Source organism: Ostrea edulis, chromosome 6 (assembly GCF_947568905.1).
Source record: "Ostrea edulis chromosome 6, xbOstEdul1.1, whole genome shotgun sequence".
In the NCBI taxonomy this organism is placed as follows: Eukaryota; Metazoa; Mollusca; class Bivalvia; order Ostreida; family Ostreidae; genus Ostrea; species Ostrea edulis.
This window is the reverse complement of record NC_079169.1, coordinates 70,518,331-70,536,588: the sequence shown is the minus strand read 5'-3', so window position 1 is coordinate 70,536,588 and position 18,258 is coordinate 70,518,331. Positions and strand designations below refer to the sequence as shown.

At 34.1% G+C, this 18,258-nt stretch overlaps 1 protein-coding gene across 2 annotated transcripts; it reads left to right on the top strand.

Annotated features, from left to right (window-relative positions):
- The first annotated feature begins 3,794 nt into the window (after window positions 1–3,794).
- LOC125645951 (aldehyde dehydrogenase, dimeric NADP-preferring-like) lies at window positions 3,795–17,347 on the top strand. 2 transcript variants are annotated; one of them, XM_048871976.2, is made up of 13 exons: window positions 3,795–3,934; window positions 4,516–4,659; window positions 6,299–6,394; window positions 6,605–6,826; window positions 7,189–7,352; window positions 7,572–7,698; window positions 7,923–8,023; window positions 8,279–8,408; window positions 11,080–11,150; window positions 11,277–11,392; window positions 11,611–11,740; window positions 14,015–14,150; window positions 16,334–17,347. In XM_048871976.2, the coding sequence occupies exons 1-13, from the start codon at window positions 3,917–3,919 to the stop codon at window positions 16,370–16,372; spliced, it is 1,494 nt and encodes a 497-aa protein (XP_048727933.1). In that variant the 5' UTR covers window positions 3,795–3,916; the 3' UTR covers window positions 16,373–17,347. The 2 variants fall into 2 exon arrangements, with proteins under 2 accessions (XP_048727933.1, XP_048727935.2); XM_048871978.2 differs by lacking the exon at window positions 16,334–17,347 and adding an exon at window positions 12,372–12,500 and having other exon boundaries at window positions 3,818–3,934; window positions 14,015–14,076.
- Window positions 17,348–18,258: the final 911 nt, after the last annotated feature.

Genomic DNA, 18,258 nt, shown 5'->3' with positions numbered 1-18,258 from the left:
GGCGTAAATATTAATAAAGATATATAAAGGTATATTTGATTCAGTAAATAATACTATATATATGATACGCAGTTATTATCTGCAATGTTTAACAGTGAAATATACATGTACATATTGAAAATTACCTACGCCGCGCTGCCATACTGAGTCCACATCACATCACTAACTTTATAATTGACTCATTAGGCAGCTCTATCAAAAAACTGAACCCTTTTGAACATTACAAAGGGAGAAGGGATTTTTTTTGCATATGAAATATCTATAGCATATTGCCATGATTACATTCATGTTTGAACATAACTGAATAGTTTATGCAGGGATACAAATAACTAATGACAATGTACGGAATTCTCTAGGAAGAACAATGACAATATATAGTAGAGCAAATTAAAAAAAAAAAAAATGTGTTGACAATACAAACAGATGTATATAAAAAAAAAAAAGACAATGATAATCTTTCTTCAACACTTTTGAATATGTTCAATTTCCGAGGTTTATATTTTGATCTTTTTAGAGCATAGTAATGTGTGTTTAATGAGCTCTTGATATGACATGAAATTCTATCTGATGATTCAATCATTTCTTCAAGTCTGCACCACATTTTATATTTATAAATTCTAAGTCATATAAATGATATAAGATCGTTTTCTCATTCCCTTCATTTTGGAATCCTACAACAATTAGTTTCCAAGACGCTGAATTTTAAGATTAAATTAAATCATTTCAGGGTTTTAAAGACAAAACTCCATTTAACTCAATCAAATGCATTTTGAAAATCCAGGAAAAGTAAGATTCCGTCGTAATTTTCATTTTCGCAATACAGTGTATTCAATTATATCGAAAATAGTTCTTGCATTTGTTCCTATATATCTTCCCTTTATGTATCCTGATTGATGCTAACTAAATTAATTTTAAATTATCTTTTGAAGTATGTTAGCTAATACAATGGCTATCATTTTATAATCAGTGTTTGTGAGACTTGTAGGTCGATAGTTTGCTAGGTTTGAGTTGTCTCCCTTTTTTATGGATAAGCGTGAGAAAATGTCATGCGTTTATGATTAAAGGTTTGTGTTAAGTATGGTTTTAGTTCATACCGGAAAGGTTGATAAAACTCGCCTGGTAAACCATCAAAGTCTGGCGATTTATTATATTTTAACATTTTGACAGCTTCATCACATTCCTTCATTGATGGAAATTCATCTAATTGTATTTTTTGTTTATTGTTAACTATATGTAATATTGGTACTAGATGTATCTAAGTAGGATTTAATGTTATTGTCGTCAATATTTGATGATTCACATAGTTTTATGTAGAAAGCACATTTTACCTAAAATATTACGACACTTGGTAGCGATATTATCTTCATATTTGGTACGTTTAATAATACATTCTAGGCGAGAAGGTTCAGGTTTAAGAGAGAAGGACGAATTCGTTTCTCCTTCATCTATCCACTTCGCGCGGGATCTCATCTGTCCACGTTTGGTTTTTTATTTATCAATTCTTTTAATTCTGACTATAATTTTCGCTTTTTATTTATGAAAGGTGGAGATAACGAACAGTGATCAATGTCATAACTCCTATAAGCAATACAAAATAGATAGTTGGGCAAACACGGACCCCTGGACACACCAGGGGTGGGATCAGGTGCCTAGGAAGAGTAAGCATCCCCTGTCGACCGGTCACACCTGCCGTAAACCCTATATCTTGATCAGGTAAACGGAGTTATCTATAGCCAAAATCAGTGTGCCAAGAACGGTTTAACAATCGGTATGAAACACGTCAGACAGCATTTGACCCAATGATAGGTTATATTGGCAAACTAGATCGTTATAACGACCATAGAATTTGCAAATTGCTTACTTTAAATCCCTGTACCATCAACTTGTTTATCAGTAGCTTGTCTCGATTTAAAAACTGTCCATACGCAAAACAAGCTATCGAATTAGTTGAGAGATATAAACACCATATGCAGGTGATATTGGAATATTGCTACATAAATATGGGAGGTTGACGACGGAGAAGCTGATCCCGCTTGTCATAAAGTTGAGTTGTTATATCCATGTTTATCCAGGATCCTGTGGTCCTACGTCAAGCCACAAAACTTTTTAATTTGTTTGAAAATCTTTAACACTGGGATTATCGGTCTTTTCGAGATTACAAATGAAGTCTCCTGCCAAAATGATATTGTCAGATTCTTGAGAATATTTTGTTATCATGTATTGATTTTCATGGAAAAAGATTTTCGCTCCGCTTGATTGTTTGGTGCATATGTTTATAATTGATAAGGGTTTCTCTTCAAAGGTTATATTGACAAAAAATAACCCTCCTATGATATGATTTATGAACGTTTAGTATATCAATATTTAAACCTTATCGGAATGATATTGAAGTACAAATGTACCTCTACTGTATTGCGGGTCTGAAAAATTATGTAAGCTAATTCCAAACCATCGGGCATTATAGCTTGATTCATGTTTTTCTATAACGTGTGTTTCTTGTAACAATATTGCATCTGCATTGTAAGCAAAGTTAATGTATTTTTATTGTCTTACAATTTCATGCTTTTTAATATTGTGTCGTTGGTGCGTAAAATACGTCTGTTCATGTAAAGACCAATGTTGACTTAAACAAGTTTTGTGATTATTCATTGCTGCTTGCACTTGCAGAAAGATCGGATTGCTGATGCATGTGATTCAATCAATTTACAATTCTTTCAACTTTATCCTTATTTCACATTTATTATTTTATCTATGCCTACTCCTCTTAATTAAACATCTGATTGCACCTCTGTTGAGTCCAGGGGTCCGTGTTTGCCCTACTGTTAATTTGAATTCTTTACAGGGATTATGAGATTCATCAATGTTCGTTATCTTCACCATTATGTGGCCACATACTCGTTGTTGGTTTTGCTGTGTAAGTTATATCACTGATGGTATTCCAGAGATAAAAAAAAAACCTTTGTAAAAAGGATGTCAGCTAAAACTTTCAAAAATCCTATTCATACTCTTCTTCAATCTGTATTTTTAAAATCCTGGAACATGGGAAGAGATCAGCACATACTTTTAAAACTCGGGACATATGTTTGATCTACCGAAAGTCCGCGTTTTATAGCATTATAGACAATATTGAATCAGACTGAGTTCTAGATATCTAAAGTAACTTAAATAAATCGCAATTGCATATATGGTGCATTTATATGCACATTTTATTGTATCACACTACATATTACTTATAATTATACATGTGTACTACACGCACTTTTTTGCAATATTTCAATCCACTTTGATATATATACACTATAAATAGTGTGCTTCTTTTTAAACTTCGGTTGTTGAAGCATATTCGTTATTGAATTAATTGAATAATTTTATAATTCAATTATTATTTTGATGCAGTGTAGGCTACTAATGCATACGAAGTGTGATTTAAAGTAATCATATGTACATGTAATTTATATGTAATTTATCGAAGAGGAACGACAAATTTTAATATTATCATTCCATCATCAAGACGATTGACGACTGTACTATCACATTCCCTTTTCTTTTTTAATCAAAATGACAAAATATTGTAAAAGCACACTTTTTGGGTTACGTTATTTACTTTAGGGAGTATAATTTCTTTACTTTCGGAGTTTAGATTTTTATTCAAAATAACATGAATGGGTGAATGGGGAACCTTCGCGTGGTTAGAGCTGGGTAACGGAATCAATGGTTAATATTATAATAATTACTAATTACCGACATACATCCTCAACTATCGTTTTACGTGTACGCTTACCATCGTAAAGATCGGGTTCGATATTCACCGTATATATTTCATGTGATGAACAAAGTACACAACGGTACACTCGACCCTCACGGCTGACCTGTGCCAGCACTAAACATTTTGTGAAGTTGGCAAAAGTGTGAAAAGATGGCAGATTATAGCAAGGTAGGATTATGTCATTTCTGTATAAAGTTTTAAAATTTGTGTCATATTACTTTTTACTAACAAGGACTTTCATTTTACTATAAAATTTTGCAGAAAAATCATTTATATGATCGATCTAGTTTGTGACCCCGAACCTGTTAAAGGTTACCACAGACAATTTATTGTGAAAGCAGATTAATTCATTAAAAGTAATTGAATTGGAATTTGATTTGAACAACATGTCATGACAGTCTGACTGTCTCCTTCTAAAGGCGGTGAAAATTTCAAATTAATGATTTTATTATTTATTACAAAGCCTATTGCGTGCACAGGCACCTGAAGCGTGGATAGCTTGTGTAGATCTTAAGTACGTAGTACGTAGCTCCCCCCCCCCCCCCCCCCCTGTATTTCTAGAATGAAATTATTTTTATACAGAAACAATAATACCCCTTCATAAGTTGTTCTGAATAGTCAGTTTGTGGTTCCATGTGGAAAGCTTGATAGTAATCAGAATGGATTTTTGATAATTAGTAATTTTGTTAAAATTGTACATTTTGTAGAAACTTTCAGCTGTTTATTACATGTATGTATAATACTTTTAGCTGGTGGAAGGTCTTCGCAGATCCTTCAAAAGTGGAGTCACAAAATCATACGAATGGCGCAGAAAGCAGCTAGAAGGTGTTCTCAGACTCTTGGATGAAAACCGAGACAGAATTGCAAAGTGCCTCAAAGAAGATTTGAACAAGGTACATACACATCAGATCATAGATCTGTGGTTTAGCAGACTGGCGGTTTCAGTTTTACCTTCTGAAAGGTTCATGGTCAAAACCCCACCATGGTCCTGAATGTGTGCCCAAGGATAAACTTGCTAACTGTAAACAAGCATTGGCATTATTTGGGAGGTATCTTTGATCAGTCGGCATCCCAGACAGGAAGGTTCTTGACTCTTATTCAGCCAGAGAAAACTCTCACTGTCACTATTTGCCTTTATTAGAATAGACTCGGTGAAACTAAGCAGGGGTCATTATTCAGTTAGAGAAAACTGTCACTATTAGCCTTTATTAGATTAGACTCGGTGAACCTAAGCAGGGGTCATTATTCAGTTAGACAAAACTCTCACTCTCACTATTAGCCTTTATTAGATTAGACTCGGTGAAACTAAGCAGGGGTCATTATTCAGTTAGACAAAACTCTCACTCTCACTATTAGCCTTTATTAGAATAGACTCGGTGAAACTAAGCAGGGGTCATTATTCAGTTAGACAAAACTGTCACTATTTGCCTTTATTAGATTAAACTCGGTGAAACTAAGCAGGGGTCAGAATCATCTTTGGAATCCCTGGACAGTTTTTGCAAAATTACAATTTGAAAGAAAAATATGCTCTTTGAAAAGCATATATTTTTTTTATGTTGACATATTTAGATAGACTTAAAACTTTTATCAAAGAGATATATGCAGCACTCTGTGTTGATGATCAGACATTATCTGATTTGTCTTTAATTTTATTGGCTAGTAACCAGAAGAAAAATGAATTATAATCTTGACAATCATGGGTATATTGATGGATGCTAAATATATCCCCTAATGATTAGCACTTCCTGTTTTGGAAATGAATTATGAAAAACAATCAGTTCTAGTAGAATCAAGCAGCCTATGATTATTTTAAATTGATATAGTTTTTGTGTAACTTAGTCCTGCATGCAATAATTATTTGGGCAAAAGTGGCACATTGCTCCTGGAATAATCCACATTTCCTTCATGAAATACTGTTATGTATTTTCAAAGTGAAATTTATTAGAATAAAAATACTTGCAAGATAGAACACAAACTTCGTACATTATAAAATATTTACGGTTCCCAATGTTTTTACCTTTGATAGGGGATCATGAATGTGAACAATGTGCGTACGAATCTTGATAAATATAGTACAACTATTTTAACGGCTGGGAATTTTCTGACAGAAATGGAAATTGAATGTTAATATAAAAATAGATTTTGTTTTCGAAATGGTATGATCAGCTATGCTTCACACTGACATACTTTTCATGAAGTGTTAAGTATGCAGGTGTAAAGTGTTGCAGTTCATAAACGCATAAAATTTCTCAAATGCCTACACTGTGTTATGTAAAATACAATGTAAAACGTGGTCGTACATAAACTATATGAAAAAAATTTAAGTATTGAACTTGCCGAAATCCCCTAAATATTTAATAAAACACGTGTAGATAAAAAAAAACCTAGTAAATATTTAATAAAAGATGTGTAGATAAAAAAACCAACTAAATATTTAATAAAAGATGTGTAGATACAAAAACTAAATATTTAATAAAAGATGTGTAGATACAAAAATAGTATTTATGCAAATCGTTTGTGATTCTGTTTTAGCCGACACTAGAAGCAACAATGTATGAGATTGATTACTCCAGAAATGACTTGGTTGACACCATGAATAACTTGAAGGAATGGATGAAACCAGAAAAGGTATTCTAGTAGATTTCCATTTTTCATGATTTTTTTTCTAGTAAATTTATCAAGGCAGTATATATACATGTACACACATACACATGTACGTGTATGATCTAAAATGACTTGTGGATATTAAACAGAGCATGTAATCTACTTCCTGATTCTGAAGTCACTGAGTACATTATGGTATTTAATTGATTTCCATGTTAAACAAAACCATTGTAGGTAAAGAAGGGTTTACTGAACATCATGGACACTGCCTACATTCAGAGGGAGCCATTTGGAGTTGCTTTGGTCATGGGTGCCTGGAATTACCCCATTCAGATTACAATTTTGCCTGTGTTTGGAGCACTTGCAGCTGGGAACTGTGTTGTCCTGAAGCCCTCAGAATTAGCTGCCTCCACTGCTCAGCTTCTGGAGGAGTTAATACCCAAGTACCTGGACAATGTAAGTTCGCAATATTTGGTAGAATACTTTTAGGCATAAAATTGCCAGCTCAGACATATATACACTGTACTGGTATGTATTGTATGTAGATTGTATTCTCTCTCTCTCTTTCTCTCTTTCTCTTTCTCTCTCTCTCTCTCTCTCTCTCTCTCTCTCTCTCTCTCTCTCTCTCTCTCTCTTTGAATTGACAAATTGGTGTTTAAAGATAAGGCACAAATGCTTGACATTGTATAGTCATGGCTATCAGCTGTTTTCTGTGGTTTTTGTAATTTTTAAATCAGATAAAAAAAATGTGAGTGGCATATATTGTCAATTTAAGAACCAGAGTATAGTACTGAGTAAAATAAAACTTTGCTTTCAAGGACTGTGTAAAAGTTGTAAATGGAGGAATCCCCGAGACCACAGCTCTGCTTAAGGAGAGGTTTGAATACATTTTTTACACAGGGAACACAACAGTGGGAAAAATTGTGATGAAGGCTGCAGCAGAGTACCTAACCCCTGTGACCTTAGAGCTGGGTGGAAAGAGGTAATTTGTCATTTATACTTCACAGTTGTAAAAAAATCTTTTGCAGAATGAATGTTAGTGAAAAAATTTGTAAAGTTGGAAATGACCTTGCTTTCAAAGTGTTCATGTTCTTATTACCAGAGCAACCCTTAATTTTTACTTAATGATAACAGTGGTATGATAGCAGGTTGCTTGAATATGATAGAATGAAAACACAGTGGTGTCCCTTTGCCTTTTCAGCCCTGTATATGTAGATGAGAACAGTGACCTGAGTCTAGTGGCCAGAAGAATATCCTGGGGGAAGTTGGTCAATTGTGGACAAACTTGTATTGCCCCAGATTATGTCATGTGTAAGAAAGATGTGCAGGTATTCAAAACTTAAAACAGATAAAATTTTATTTGAAAATCAAAGAAAGAAAAAAGCTGATAAATTTGAATTTCTGTTTTTGAAATACATGTGTAGTGGGTTTGCTGAAAACAGTAAGAAAATTGGATTAAACAGCTGTTCCACATCATTTTGAAAAACTAAATTTGTATGAATACCTGTAGAATGAGTAGAAAGTCTACGTGTAGTTTGATTTCCATCACTAGGACAAGCTGGTGGAAGAATGCAAGAAAGCAATGGCAGAATACTACCCAGATCCTGCCAAATCCGAGGACTACGGGAGAATCATAAATGAAAGGCATCTTCAGTATGTTCATTTTCAGTGCTATCACTTTGTAACAATAACAGAGAATATGATTATAGAGTTCAACTGAAAAGCACAAAAAAAGTAAAGTGAAATAGTTCTTAAACATTTCTACTGCACAGATAATTGAATCTGAATGAGATTTGGTAAAAAAAAAAATTAATTATGGTTCGTGTATTATAAGGTGATTTAAAAATGGCAGTTGAGGATTTTACAAGTATGATTTGATTTAAGGGTTATATTTTTGTTTATTTTAAGTCGTATTAAGAAGCTGATTGATGGATCGGGGAAGCTGGCAATTGGAGGAGAAGTCGATGAAAGTCAGAAATACATAGCACCTACAGTTCTCACTGATGTCAAACCTACAGACCCTGTCATGCAGGAAGAGGTACAAAAGTTGTCAAATCAGAGCCCCATTTTAGGATGGAACACCCCCTCCCTCATGTTAAGGTCACCTGAGTCACTCAGATGACTGATTGCTATCTGCCTGTGTCTGCTGTCATGTGTGAACAATTGAGAACATTTTTAACTTCTTGATAACTACCTTTCCAGTTCTTTTCAAATTTGGTATGAAGCATTTTTTGGACAATGGGAACATAAAGTATAAATTTCAGGATTCCTGCACCCATTATATATATATATATATTATTATTATTATTAGGAATCTTATTCCTTAGACTTCTCTCCCATTCACCTATTCGATTGTTGATTGTAATGCTAGATCTGTGTCTTTTGATTGACCTTGTTTGTTGTTTAATCGTGTTCTTCTGGCAATCATTATTTTTCGCTGTTCACCATATCCGAATCATCAATGGTACGGACTACTTAATATTGTTTTGAACTTAATCACTCCATATCATTATCTTCCCACCATTTTATTCCATAATCACATTGTTTTGTAAGTTTTCCCTCTAAATTTATCTGATTTCTGTAATTTTCAAGAATAATTCTAATTTAATCCCGACCTGACCATGATACAAACTCTCTAAACCATAGTCAGTAAACACGCTTTACAACGAAACCACCACCATTTTTATCACTCAGTACAACAGTGTATCACTCTTGTCACCAATGTAGTTTATCGATACTTGTCGTTTTTGCGCGTTATTTGTTTATGTAATATATGTCTCTTGATAAAGACGCGGGTTGCGTCGAAAATTTGAGTTTTAAATAACCACGCAGTTGTGTTAAGTAGGGCCATAGAAATATATCAGGAAAAAAGCATTAATAAACAGATCAATTTGTGACAAATTCTGTGAACACAACCCTTTTATACAAAAACAATATGTATATATCATTAAGTGCATATTGACCTCTTATACATTTTTCACCAGACCGACAGTCTCAACATCAACTCTATCACGTGATCAAATATCAAGATAAAAACGTATCGTGTATGTATAAATCGTAGAATTGGCACGATATCCAGATATCAATGCAAGTTGAAGTTAAAATACCTTCAAAGCATATTAATTTCTTAATTTGAAAAGTGCTGAGAGCAAGTTTATTGTGACTTGTAACATGTCTAATTTTTGCATTGAATATGCAAGATGCAGCGATTTTTGCACATACGAAGTTGAATCTAACCTGAAAAACATATTTTCTGTTGAAGCCAGAACTTGCTCTCCTAACTTTCCTTTGGCACTGAAGTTCACATGTCACATAAATCAAACATCTTTCGCTTAAAAACCTCGGGGTGTCGTGCCAATGATGAAATTTTTATGTACGGAAACCCTGTTTATGCAAATGAGTCCATTGAGAAAGTAACTATACGTGTAGATTAGGGGCGATATCAATATCACAATATAATATGGATATTACTTTAGCATTTATGCTATATAAAGAAGAAATTGAAACTTTTTCAATATCAAAGACAATTAATATAACCCATTTGACAGAAACTTTTACGCGATTGCAGTTTACCGTTTGACAGCGGTGGTAAATAACGAAACAATATTTTGACATTTCCAACCACAAAAGGACTGTAGATATGTACGTCATGACCTTCGTCACGACGTAATTTTCATTGTGACGTCGTGCAATGTGCCAGTGCGGTAAAGTATATTTATGTACGGCACTGCTATTAAAAAATTTATGGGGAAAGCCTTAACTCAACCGCGCAACAGTGTCGTGGCCTTTTCAGTGCTTTTTATAAATTTCTCTACTGGCCTTGTATCTTCTCAGATCCGACACTTTAAGGAAGTAGGGTGTTGTTGGGTTTTTGTGCTTTTATATATATATATATATATATATATATATATATATATATGAATGAAAACCTCTTTTTATCCAATATCAAACACTGAGCAAGTGCTAAATCATGATTATGTCAAATAATGCATACAGTATATAGTTTATAGTTCTGTATGCAATGCAGAGTACACAGGCATGGAGAATGTATTCTTGTGGTAAGTATTTTCCTGGTCTGAGAAAGTAAGTATTATGGTGGGAACTTTTATTATTTTGTGAACAAACAGTTGATATTCTGTATTGTACACTTTCTCCTGTTCATGGAGGATCTAAATTATAGTGCTTATGTCCATAACAAGAAAATGATGAAAATCAACTTCATTATCAGTGGCAGATTTAAGGGGGACATGTCGCAGCTGGCACCCCCCCCCCCCCCCCCCCCCCCCCCCAATGTACTAAACGATAAAATAAGGAATAATTTCTTCCACTTTTGGAGAAATAAATGACAAAATCTTGATTTCTTGAATTACTTTATTGTGAGAACTTATTTTTTTTCCAAAAACCCTTAAAATTTGCGTCATTTTATCAATTTCACCTTATTAAAAATGATAGAAAATAGTACAAATGACTGAATAGGAAACATATTTCAAACCCTATAAAATTTGTAAAATCCAAGAGCTTCCCTGGACTCAATGGGGGCCTCAAGGCGACCCCCAGTCTCATAAAGTAGCCCCCCCCCCCTAACCGCAATTCCTGGATCCGCCCCTGATTATATGCTGAAAATGAAGGATTTTACAGAATTTAATACATGTGTTGGATTAAGACTCTTGTTAGTTGATACTTCATATAACTTGATCTTTGTATTACAGGTGTTTGGGCCAGTCCTTCCCATTATGCCCATTAGCAGTGATGATGAAGCCATTTCCTTCATCAACAAGGGGTATATAAATCTAAACTGAACAGTGGCTAGTGATTTACAGCCATTTTGAGATTTGGCATGGAATTCGGTTCGTTAGATCGTGAGATTTAGGAAAGATTTGGAGATTATATTTTTATTACCCTACAGAGAGAAGCCTCTAGCCATGTACATTTTCTCCAAGAACCACGATGTGGCCAAGAAGTTTTTGAATAACACAAGCAGTGGAAGTTTCACATTCAATGATACGATGATGCAGGCTGGGTGTAAGTAAACCTTTACAGTAAGATTCATGGTTGATTATCTTTACTTTATTGGGAGTTTAACATAGTTCAACTTTCTAAGTCATCGAGCACAGCATGCAAGGATGCATTGTAAGGGATTTTTGTGTGAGCTGCATCACACCTTCACATTTCTGTGATGCATGTACATAACAGACATAATAAAAAATGTCCATTTAAACATGTAACCCTTCCATTTTCAGTGATGACATTGCCATTTGGAGGGGTTGGTTCCAGTGGTACAGGAGCCTATCATGGGTTCCATACCTTTGACACCTTCTGCCACAAGAGAGCAGTTCTCGAAAGAAAGCATGGGGGTGAAGGAATGGTAGCGTAAGTGTTTACCTGGTTTCAAGATTTCTTGAGGAAATAATTTTTGTGGTAGTACATGTACAGTGTACATGTTATGGTTAGTGGTTATTTTAATAGACCATGGACATTGACCTGGATAGCTCAGTGAGTAGAGCAGCCAACTAGGGATGTAGCAATCTTGGGTTAATGTTAGTCCAGCCAAATCTTTTTATATAAAGAATTGCATGGACCTGGAAAGAATATCCACCACTCACTAAATCATGTTACAAACTTGAAATACATGTAATTATGAGTACTTTTTAATTTAATGTAAATTTTTCACCAGTTTGAATTGAAAGAGGCAGAGAATTCTTCATTACAGAGAATGAAAGAGAATCAGTTGATAGATATGTTTAAATTGTGAAACATATTGGGGAAATTTAAAATGATACGCGATATATGAATGATGCAAACAGGATACAACACTTGTGTACATATGATGGGGGGGGGAGGGGGGGGGGGTACAAATCAATAAATTTCTGAAAAATCATGTACGAACCTTCTGCAAAATGGATTATTTTCAAAAAGAATGAATCGCTGGGAGGAACATTCATTAATTTGAATCTGAGATCACTATTCTGGAGATTTTCTATCGTGACGTTATATTCCACAGAATAAGGTACCCACCGTACACTGAAAAGAAGTCGAACACAATAAGTTGGTTAACAAGGAAATCACCAAAGTCAGGTGGTCTCTGGTCATGGCTGGGATTCTAATATTATACACAAATTTGTTTGAGATGGTAAGTTGGCAAAACCAGATCTAGACCTGCCAGTTTGCTTTGGTCTCCAAATTGTTTAATGTTGAATTTCAACTTCACTTGAATTCTTGTGAAGGCTACTCGATAGCAAGGTTCCAAATGTAGAACAGGAAATGACATAAAACAGGAAATGACATCAAACCATAAGTTATGAAATGGAAAATAACATTTTGACAACCTGAATAAATAAAGGTACAAGTTTAATTGGTTGATAAAGTACCATTCTATGAAATGACAGATAGGACAGCTGAACAGTAGCCTTCACAAGTTCATGTGAACTATCTGATTACTAAACCATGAACATGGATGTGCAGCTTAAGAGGTAAAGTCAAACTTTGAACATCAATAATTGGAAGACATTCTATTAAATGAAATGATATAACATTCACATACTGTAATTCAGATTTAATATATTTGGGACATTTCAGAATGACTCTTATTTTAATAACTCGCTGGAATGACTGTCTGGAGAGCTATTGTTATGACACCAGTGTCGTCGGCGTCACACTTTATGGAAAAAATGTTAAGCTGGGCTACATGTATATCTTTTGAACCAAGGTGGACAGGGTTTTGATATTTCACATATAGATGCCTCATGAAAAGATCTTTCTTTTGGTACCAAGACATTTGCCCTAGTTACCTTGACCTTTTCAACTACTTTTCAAAAACTTTTACCTGCCAGGGTTATATCTTTTGAAGAAAGAGGGATAGGGATTTGGTATTTCATGTTTAGACTTTGACCTACTTTCAAAAACTTTAACCTTTTGAACTAAAGGGGATACATGTAGGTTAAGTAGAGTCATGCTTCCCAGCGAGCTATCTTGTTTTTTTGACAACTCTTGTTGAACATTTTAATTAACAAAAGAAAAACTGTATTTTGTTAGAATAGTATGAGATTTATTCAAAGGCTTTTAAAAGTTAATGAAACAAATGAAAATTAACACATGAAATTTTCCTGTTTTTTTTTAATGAAAATTGATATTGATGTACATTAAAAAGAAGATTGACTTTACAACACATTCAGATCATTGCATTGCTGGCACAAGCACCGACCTGTATGCCTATAGGGATAGCTAGCCTTTTGTGTGCTTATCACTGTGATTTAAAGATCCCAAAGTTTTAGAAGTTAAATCATTGCTGCAGAAATAGATACAGAAGAGAAAGCCTGACAGTGATTGGCACACACATGTTCAGTGTTCTGTCCTTGTATGTAACAGGTCAGACTTTGTGCATATATGCTGTGAACATAGTGAAATACATCATTTCATCAGTATAGATATGTGAAAACAAGCATCACTCAGATGATGTTGAGAAATGCAACTCTTTCATAAGCAAACATCAATACATATAAGTAAAATTGATATGTTTAATTTTCATTATTGAATTGGCAAATATAAGAAATCTGATGAAATTTTTGTCTTTCACAATGCCCCTACTCAGTTTTCCTAACACAGTGGTAGGCATTTATGATGAAGGTGCTTTCCATTTCTCCACAGAATTCGATATCCGCCATATTCAGAGAAAAAAGGGAGCATTGTTAGGTGGATTATGAAGAAAACGCCCAATAAATCGGGTTTACGAACCCTGGTTCCTTATTTCTTGTTCGGAACTATTTTTGCTGTTCTATTCAAGGTAATCAATGGCATTCAAGTTTCAAAGTTTATAGATGAATGCTTGCATTAATTGTTTCGTATTTTGTATGGTCCAAGGGTTTTGTGGATGTTTTTAATGTATACATTTGATTTTGTTTACATATATACACAATGCTGCCTTTTAAACTCTTAATTAGTTAAATGCTTCTTTTAATTTATGCACAGAAATAGAATTGGCTTGTGTTTGGGACTGTTACATGTCTAATTTACATTTTTATATTCCATCTGTTGTCAATAGTATTAGCCAATCAGAATTCAGCATGCACCTGCTACTATTTCTCTGTTTCCATGAACTATTGTGACTTATTGCATTCATGATTATAAAATTTTACATATATATCTGATAAACTATGTTCATAGTCATGTAGAATACTATAGGGTTTTGGCTATAGCATGCAGACTGAGTAGTTGTACCAACTGTGGGCAACATTGCAAGAGTGTAAAATGAATGAAATACTCAGGTAGCGTATGCCCATGGTAGTTTAGTAGATGCTGAACATCACATGTTATCAAATTTGATTAATTCTCCTGAGATGGCTCAAAATTAAAAACTATTCCCCATTTACAATGATTTGGAAAGAATAGGGATACATATACAAGATGAAAGTTGCCATAAAGTCATAGCCAATCCAAATTGACACACCAGCATGACAGTTTCAATCACAATGCATTAAATTTCTTGTTTTATGCATGCATGTTCATTTAGTTTCAAATCATGACTTCAGTAATTATACTGTGCAAGTTCCCAAAGTGACAGTCTGCTATATTACATATGTATATCATTAAGGACATCAAAAATGGATGCTTGGGTGATTTACATGTATTTGCTTGCTAGTAGTTTGGTTGTAATAAGTATGAATATAAATTCCTAACCCCCCCCCCCCCCCCCCCCCCCCAAAGGAATGTAAAGGAACATGTAAATTTCTATGATGTTCAACAGTTGAAAATACATTACCCCTCCCTATACAACTCAGTCCCCTCCCTATACAACTCAGCCCCCTTCCTATACAACTCAGCCCCCCTCCCTATACAACTCAGTCCCCCTCCCTATACAACTCAGCCCCCTTCCTATACAAACAACTCAGTCCCCCTCCCTATACAACTCAGACCCCCTCCCTATACAACTCGGTCCCCCTCCCTATACAACTCAGTCCCCCTCCCTATACAACGCAGACCCCCTCCCTATACAACTCAGTCCCCCTCCCTATACAACTCACAACTCAATCCCCCTCCCTATACAACTTAGACCCCCTCCCTATACAACTCACAACTCAGTCCCCCTCCCTATACAACTAAGTCTCCCTCCCTATACAACTCACAACTCAGTCCCCCTCCCTATACAACTCCCCCTCCCTATACAACTCGGTCCCCCCTCCCTATACAACTCAGTCCCCCCTCCCTATACAACTCACAACTCAGACCCCCTCCCTATACAACTCAGTCCCCCTCCCTATACAACTCAGTCCCCCTCCCCTATACAACTCACAACTCAGTTCCCCCTCCCTATACAACTCAGACCCCCTCCCTATACAACTCACAACTCAGTCCCCCTCCCTATACAACTCAGACCCCCTCCCTATACAACTCAGACCCCCTCCCTATACAACTCACAACTCAGTCCCCCTCCCTATACAACTCACAACTCAGACCCCCTCCCTATACAACTCAGTCCCCCTCCCTATACAACTCAGTCAATACAGATTTTCTCTGCTGTTTTGGATTTAATTGAAAAATCATTGGAATGAATTACATTCGGTAGGGTAAATTGTTTTACTTATAAAAACAAAGTTAGTTTTCATTTTCATCACTTCTGAAAAAATTTGTTTGTAGCAAGTGTCGTTCATTGCTTTCACTTTCATATCTAGCTGATGTGTTTTACTCCACCTTGCTTTTAATTATATAACCCCAACTCATACTCTAATTACTTGCTTGTTTGTACAAAATATATTAAAAGATGTTGAATTTTTCTATTTGTTTATAATCTTATTTTAAATAATCATTTTAGATAAATGCATATCTAAATTCAAAACAAAAACTTCTACAATGTATTTTCTGTTGATTTCTTCATTATCTGGTTTATAATCTTGCTTTTCTTTATGTTATCAATATAATATTTATGGTAATGCTTGATTACTTTGATATATAAAATACTGTATCTTTCAGGTCTATGGATTTCATAATAAAATCCCATTTCTACAATGATGACTTTAAAAATGTGATACCATGCAACATATATGCAAATCATATTCACACAATACGAGGAGCCTGATGTTTTGTGTTGTGACACATGCTTGCATTGCTATGTGTACAATAATTTTCTTCTATGTTATTATAAAACAAATCTGTGCATGAAAAACTTTTAACAAATATTATGTTAGCTATCAGAATTTAAATTGTATGTACTGCATAGAGTTCTATGAATTTTAATCATTTAGTATCATGATTAAACTTTTGCATGTTGGAAGAATTGACCTTGAAGGATTTTATAATGTTTGTCTTGAATCTTCTGTCTTCAAAATTCTCTCTTGCTTTTAATTATATTGTCTTTAAATATTCATGTACCCCATATACATTATTTGGTTTTCTTTGTTTTTTGTTTTTTTTGTTTTCTTTTCATTAAATCATTAACTATAAATTGATTAGAGTTAAAAAAAATAATTTGAATAGTTTTAAAAATAAAAAAAATACATGTTATAAGTTGCACAGTCTTTGGAAGAGTGACTTGCATGTCTTATACATGTCCTAAAAAATGTGTACATGTATATTTACAAAAGACAGTGAGGTTGTTGTTACAATTTGATAGTATTATTTTTTGCATGTTTTGAAATCGAACTTTTATAATAAGAGTATTTACCAGAATTCAGATACTGGCATATCTGTACATGTATTTACAATGAGTAAAATTTCTTTTATAGAAAAGTCTCTAAAAACTAAATACTAATAAATTTTCTTTAAACACGTTATAAATTTAATCATGAATTACATTGAAATTTCATGATGATATACATATATATGCACGTGTAACAGTAGGTGATGTAATAGATATTGATATGCCAATTGTATAAGATCATTTAACTAATTTAAAAATTTGTTGGTTTTTTTTTTATATATACAAAAATGATACATGACTTTATAACTTATTAAATTGTTCTTTAATGAATAAACTGTCAAAGTGGATTTCATGCATGGACTATATGTTTCTATTTTCTTCTTTGGATGGAAAATGTTTTAACAGGTTGAAAATCTATATTGGAGATGTGCGTACAGGTATTTCATGCTTTGTAGAATCACTGTTTGAAATTATATTGTAGGGACAGTAAATGTTAGAATGGAATTTATAGGGCTCACGGCGGGTGTGACCGGTCGACAGGGGATGCTTGCTCCTCCTAGGCACCTGATCCCACCTCTGGTATATCCAGGGGTCCGTGTTTGCCCAACTCTCTATTTTGTTTTGCTTGTGGGAGTTATGAGATTGATCACTGTTCGTTATCTTCACCTTTCATAGAGAAACATTTCTGTTACTTTTTCTTATTGCTTTTAAAATTTTGTTTGTAACACAGTATGATTGGATGAGTAATATATAATTTTTGAATATTTAAATTTCCAATGTTTTTGTTAATGATATCTGTTTAAGATTATGCCAGATGATGGGCTAAATATGAGGAGGAAGAACTTAATAAACTTAATACCTTGTCGGAATGGATAAAAAGTGGTAATAGACATATTAAAACAAAAATATGAACCATCTATCGTTTTAGAAGTGTTGAAAGAATTAGATAGGTTACGTGAGGAATATGTATTGGTTCCAGGGACAAAGCTTAATTGTAACAACATTGTCTTTGTTTGTAAGGCTCATTATTACAACTGTATTTTAAACGAACTTTGCTTTAATTCCACATTTGGTAATCCAACTTATATCCAAGTTCCCTTTCAAAACACGACGTTCCTCAAAATCGCACTTCAGTTTAAAACACATTTAACATTCCAGTCAACGTGACGTGTATATATAGGAGTTATTGTTCCTATACTGGATTCCAAAACTTTACAAAAATCCTTACAGAGGTACATTTCTGTATTTAGTAAATGTT

What these genes read in the sequence shown, in the direction of transcription:
- LOC125645951 (XM_048871976.2), top strand. An exon ending in TACCCAAGTACCTGGACAAT is followed by an intron (nt 6,827 to 7,188) that starts GTAAGTTCGCAA and finishes TTTGCTTTCAAG; the next exon opens with GACTGTGTAAAAGTTGTAAA. An exon ending in TGTGTAAGAAAGATGTGCAG is followed by an intron (nt 7,699 to 7,922) that starts GTATTCAAAACT and finishes TTCCATCACTAG; the next exon opens with GACAAGCTGGTGGAAGAATG.